The sequence below is a fragment of the Sinocyclocheilus rhinocerous genome, unplaced genomic scaffold (assembly GCF_001515625.1).
Source record: "Sinocyclocheilus rhinocerous isolate Xijiao unplaced genomic scaffold, SAMN03320098_v1.1 scaffold2921, whole genome shotgun sequence".
Classification (NCBI taxonomy): Eukaryota; Metazoa; Chordata; class Actinopteri; order Cypriniformes; family Cyprinidae; genus Sinocyclocheilus; species Sinocyclocheilus rhinocerous.
The window spans coordinates 292,323-298,253 of record NW_015655581.1 but is presented as its reverse complement, the minus strand read 5'-3'; the positions used below and the strand labels follow the sequence as shown (position 1 = coordinate 298,253).

Genomic DNA, 5,931 nt, shown 5'->3' with positions numbered 1-5,931 from the left:
AGGATTCTTTGATGAAAAGAAAGTAAAAAAGAAAAAGAAAAAAAAAGAACAGCTTTTATTTGAAATATAAATCTTTTGCAAACACCTTTACATTTCTGGAATTAAAAGTTTCAGATAGCAGACTTTTTAAATGAAATGCTCTACAAAATAAAGTTTGAGTGCACATTAATTTATAATGAAAATAAAACTGGATTACGGATGGTGCGCTTTATTTCTGCCTCTGGTGATTTATTATTTCTGAAAAACAAACTCTTGCAAGTCATCATGACCAGCAGAATGTGCTTCAGTCACATGCATTGCAGTACAGCGCCACCTGCAGGTGAATATCAGCCTCTCTAAACACAACGATACTGCAAAATCACTGTGCAAGTTCAATCCTGCAATCTATCTATATAAACTATCAGTTATAAAGTAATGTTCTGAGTAAATATTCTCAAAGCTGACAGCAAATAAACTGCTATCCTGAAAAGTTTCATTAAATGTGTACTTCAGTTTGGATATGCTATTATGAAACCATGAGCCGGTTATATAACCCGCACCTCATCTGCATCCAACAAATATCTGAAAAAGTCACTAAACAAACAGCTTTGATTTATATGCCAAAATAAATCACACAGCTTCAAGGTAGCCTAGAATACATTAAAGCTTTATAAACATGCACAAGTTGAATAGAGCCAGTGGCATTAACAACATTAATAACAAGAACTTTTTAACAAGTAGATAAAATTAAATGTTTAAAAATGTAAACAATTAAATTTTTTTATTAGTAGACAAATTTAAATTGTAAAATGTAATGCCTGGCTATACAAACATATTAATAGGCTATTAAATATTTAAAAAGGTTTTACATTAAAATGCAATAATAAAATTATATATATATATATATTAGTAGATAAAATTAATTGTTTAAAAATGTAAACAATTTAAAAAAGTTTTTTAATTATTAGAGTTAAATTGTAAACTTTAAGATATTAATAATTTAATAAATTAAAGATAATAATAATAATAATAAACATTATATATACACACATATAAATAATTGTAGATATAATTAAATAATTAAAAAATGTAAAAATATGTAATAAAATTAAAAAAGATAATAATAATAATACATTTTTATTGATTATATATAATAAATTATTTTCTACATTTCTAAATTATATATAGAGAAAAATAATCTCTTTTGCATTAGGTCTGCAAAATACTTGACAGCAGATTGTTTGGTGCACTTCATGGAAGAAACTGTCTATTCATTTCTCCTAAGCATTGCTCTCAAACAAAGCGATTATTGTGTCATGTTTAATATTCATCAAGCGGACAATCTCCACCCCCAAACTGAAGCCATTTTACAGAAGAAAGAGAACAGCAGCAGCAGCAGCAGCAGAGAAGAAAGCACACAACTCAACTAATAACACTGACTTACAGTAAGTTACAGCTTCACGTCTGTACTGGAGTTTAATACGACATGCATATTATCGCTCATAATCTCTGATGATAATGGCACGGTTTGTTTATGCAGTCATGCATGTGTCAAATAATGCATTCAGATTATTTTATTAATAAGCGCATGCATCGGGTTTTGTAACGAAGATTCTATTTAACGAGTTTAATGAGCTGTCAGAGGCGCATCGGTATGTTGTTTTACTCCTTTATTTGCCTACAAACGACAATGGATACGGAGTAGAAAAACGTTTAAGAGATTGTTATAAAAAATAAATTCATTAAAATAACAATCTCACACACTACGGCTGTCAATACATTAAACGCATTAAATAATATTTCAAATAATAAACAGTCTCCATGAGCGAAGCAGCTCCAGCAGGGTTGCCAGATTTTCACAACAAAACCCGCCCAATCGCGTTTAGAGGGTCCCGGTTAAAAATTACGTTCCGGGGAGTAAAATACACGTTTTTTTGGCGGGGTTCGCTTTGTAAATTTCGCATTCCAGGGGCTAAATATCACGTTATTGGGGTCGTTTCAACCCGCGGACATGAAAAACAACCCGCGGCAACAGTGTTAAAGCAGCCCGATTCCGCGGGAAAACCACGGACTTGGCAACACTGACAGTCACATGACCTGGATGTCGCGCGTGTCGTAATTCTCCGAGTTTAAGCGCAAAAACAAAACAGAACAAATTACTTCAAGACACAGAAATGTGTGAATCTTTAAAATACTGTCTTTTCGTATGGAGTTTTGGTCGAAACACACACACACACACACACACACATATTTTGGTATAAAACACCAACTTTTTTTTTGTCATAATGTCTAATCACTGCACACTATAGTCGAATACACCGCCTTAACTCTCATATTAATAGGGAATCAGACGGCAAACAGAATAGCAAAAATAATATTCCAATCATACATCTTAAACTTGTCCTTAAAAGCACATTAGTCACGCAGAACTTGATCGATACGCGCACATGCAGGGTGTTTTACGGTAAGCGTCTTCATGTGTGTCGGTCATGTGTCTCGCTGCGCGCGCTCACCTCTGTCAGATGTAAATACCTTCAGATGAAGAGCGGTGGTAATAATAATAATAATGCCATTTCATAACTTCTCCAGAGAAGCGCTTATAGGCTCAGCGACGCTGGGAGTGATTTTTACAGCGGGATATTTTGTGGGTGAGTGCCGAAAGCGGGAACCCCGGGAAATAGAGGGAAGTGACTCGTTTCTCTTCCGGAACAATTTCTTGTAATTCTGAGTCAGAATTAAAAAAAAAAAGAATTCGAAAAAGAGTTAGAATTGTGAGATATAAACTCAGAATTGTAAGAAAAAAGCAGAATTGTGAGATAAAAATCATTATAATTTCTTTTTAAAAGTATTTTTCCATGGAGGAAATGAGCTTCCATACAGTGGTGTTCAGCATCAATGACTTATGATATATGATTTACATCAAACTGTTCAAAAGTCTCTTCTGCTCACCAAGGCTGCATGTATTTGATAAAAAATACAGTAAAATTGTGAAATATTATTATAATGAACAGAAGACACTGAGCACTTTGTATTTGTGTGGCCGTTTCCTGCTGCAGCAGCATTTGGGAATATTCCTAATCCTGATGAATGTTGTAACCAAGCAAAACACCGCAAAAGCATTTAGCAACTTTTTTTGTGCAACAACTGGTGTAGTTATTGCTCATTTAAGGATACCAGTTTGAACAACCCCATATAGCAACTGCATTATAACTCAGTTTCCTAAAAGACACTCTCTATGACTTAGCAATCACATTTTAATATCCGTGTAACTATATATTTGCATTCTATATTGTACTCTCATTTTTCAGGAAAAGCTGATTTTTATATGTTTAAATGTATTTTACAAAATATTTTCACTAGCCCCATCATATATATATATATATATATATATATATAATAAATTAAAAAAACGAATGAGTTAAAATAAAGATAATGTTTTTTTTTACTTGTTTTATTGTCTTTTTTAATAGAAGTAAGCTTGATGTTAAACTGTTTATTAAAACATTAACTGTTTTTATGGAGTTCCCACCTAAATAGAATTCAGGATATGACGAAGTATAACAAAAATCAAATAATAAGTGCATTGTGTGTGTGTTGTTATTTATTATTATTATTTTAAATATATTGTTATATATACTGTTGAAAAGTCCAAAAACACTTTTCATGCAAAATGTTTGATTATTATTTGCAGAGTACTCAAAAATAACAGCATGAAACTGCAAATAATAAATATTTGTATTAATAATATTTGTATTAAAAACAAATTGCATGTGGTATTGCACAAAAAAACCCCTCTCCAGGTTATGTTGACATTGCAAATAGATAAATAATTGTAATAATAATAATAGTAGTAAAATAAATAAATAAATTAGCATGTGAAATTGAAATAAACTGCTTATTTTATTTTGAAATTGCAAATAAATAATAAACATTTATCAAAAATCAATTAATAAAAATTGTGCAAATAATAATAATTGCATGAAATCCCACCTGCAGGTAGAAGATTAAAGTAAGGTGTTGTCTTAATAACATGCAGTCTTTCTCTGGTTTCTTCTTGCTAAAGGCAAACGCAAATCTAAATTCTTCAGAATGTCGTCAGGTAAAAGTCACGTGGGAAGGAAAGATGATCCAGTGATGCAGTACCTCCTCAATCACTCGCTGAGGGAACATCCAGCCCTCAAAAAACTGCGCCAGGTACGTATATTTCTGTTCATAATGATGGATAATAGTGATCAAATCCAAAGGAGGTTTAAAGGTATCACAACTAATAAATGTCGAAGAATAATTTGTTTGCTTTTGTATTTCCCCAAATGGGAACATTTGTCTTATGTTGTACAGTAACTGTGTTTAATGAACTTAATTTCAGTAACTGTGCTTAATTATTTCTCTTTACATCTCTAGAAAACCATGGAGCACAAGTTGAGCATGATCATGGTGGCCTGTGAGCAGTCGCAGTTCATGGCAAATTTAGCCAGTTTAATCAAGGTCAAGAAAGCCATTGAAATTGGTACGTGACTTTTGCAGTAAGTTGCACAGATATTCTGTAAATCCCTCGACGTGTCTAATGAATCTGTGCATGATCAGGTGTTTATACGGGATATAACGCGTTGAGTATCGCGCTCACCCTGCCTGCAGACGGGAAACTGATCGCGTGCGACGTCAGTGAGGAATACATCAACATCGGCAGACCCTTCTGGAGACTGGTGAGAGCAACACATGAGCGCTTTAATTATGTCCCTATTTATGCTCGATTCTGGCCCTATTGTGCATGAAGCAACTTTACTTTTCTTCGTTTTCTAAACTAGAACTTCATTATTAGTCCGCTTTACTGATCATAAACTCACTATACAAAGTCGTTTGTAATATTAAAACCTTTTTTGCACAAAGTTATGAAGTGCATATTTACTGTAAATGTAATTTTCAAGCACAATATTTTTGTGGAAACCGTGATACATTTTATTTTTCAGGATTCACAGATGAATAAAAAGATCAAAAGAACAGCATTTATTTTAAATAGAAACCTTTTCTAACATTATAAATGTCGTTACTGTCACTTTTGATCCATTTAATGTATAAATTTCTTTTGAAACAAATATCTGACCCCTAGGTTTTGTGGAGCGGTCGAGTGGTGAACCCAGAAGAAGGCGACATCGACTCCATCAGCATCGATAAACTGAACAAGAAGCTCCATCGAGACGTCAGAATCCAGCTGAGCATGTTAACAGTAGGCGACGGGCTGACATTAGCATTCAAAATATGACTTTACCACCAGAACTGACTGAAGAAAACATTTGTAATCATTGATTTAGGTCGTTCAGTTGAGAATATGCTTTGTAATAATTAAAAGTTTTGTATTAAATTGTTCATCTATTGATTATGAAAATACGTTTCAAATATGTATTTGTGGCATAAAAGTTTTCAATAAACAGTTACTGCACTGAAATCTGGAATATTTTAAATAAATGTTTGGAATGTCTGTAAGTCAAAGCAAGGCTGCAACCATGCCTTTTTATTTTTATTTTTTGGAAATTCTAGGTCTAATTCTAGTTGGGAAGTAATCATTTTTAAACTATTTGCTAATAATATGCACACAATAATATGCACACATGCACTTTTATTTTTATGCTAATATGTGACCCTGGAGCACAAAAGCAGTCTTAAGTCGCTGGGGTATATTTGTAGCAATAGCCAACAATACATTGTATGGGTCAAAATTATAGATTTTTCTTTTATGCCAAAAATCATTAGGATATTAAGTAAAGATCATGTTCCATGAAGATATTTTGTAAATTTCCTACCGTAAATATATCAAAACTTCATTTTTGATTAGTAATATGCATTGCTAAGAACTTCATTTGGACAACTTTAAAGATGATTTTCTCAATATTTTGATTTTTTTGCACCCTCAGATTCCAGATTTTGCAAAACTCATTCAGTTATGAATTACATGAA

General features: G+C 32.5%; 1 protein-coding gene across 1 annotated transcript; it reads left to right on the top strand.

Moving 5' to 3' along the window:
• Positions 1-1,319: 1,319 nt before the first annotated feature.
• On the top strand, positions 1,320-5,239 carry LOC107718688 (catechol O-methyltransferase domain-containing protein 1-like). The gene is made up of 5 exons (XM_016525878.1): positions 1,320-1,424; positions 4,043-4,173; positions 4,381-4,486; positions 4,564-4,712; positions 5,087-5,239. The coding sequence occupies exons 2-5, from the start codon at positions 4,069-4,071 to the stop codon at positions 5,237-5,239; spliced, it is 513 nt and encodes a 170-aa protein (XP_016381364.1). The 5' UTR covers positions 1,320-1,424; positions 4,043-4,068.
• The last annotated feature ends 692 nt before the right edge of the window (positions 5,240-5,931 follow it).

Coding starts and splice junctions, on each gene's coding strand:
- LOC107718688 (XM_016525878.1), top strand. CDS start 4,069: ATGTCGTCAGGTAAAAGTCACGTGGGAAGGAAAGATGATCCAGTGATG. Junction 4,174..4,380: donor CCCTCAAAAAACTGCGCCAG/GTACGTATATTT, acceptor TTACATCTCTAG/AAAACCATGGAGCACAAGTT. Junction 4,487..4,563: donor CAAGAAAGCCATTGAAATTG/GTACGTGACTTT, acceptor GTGCATGATCAG/GTGTTTATACGGGATATAAC.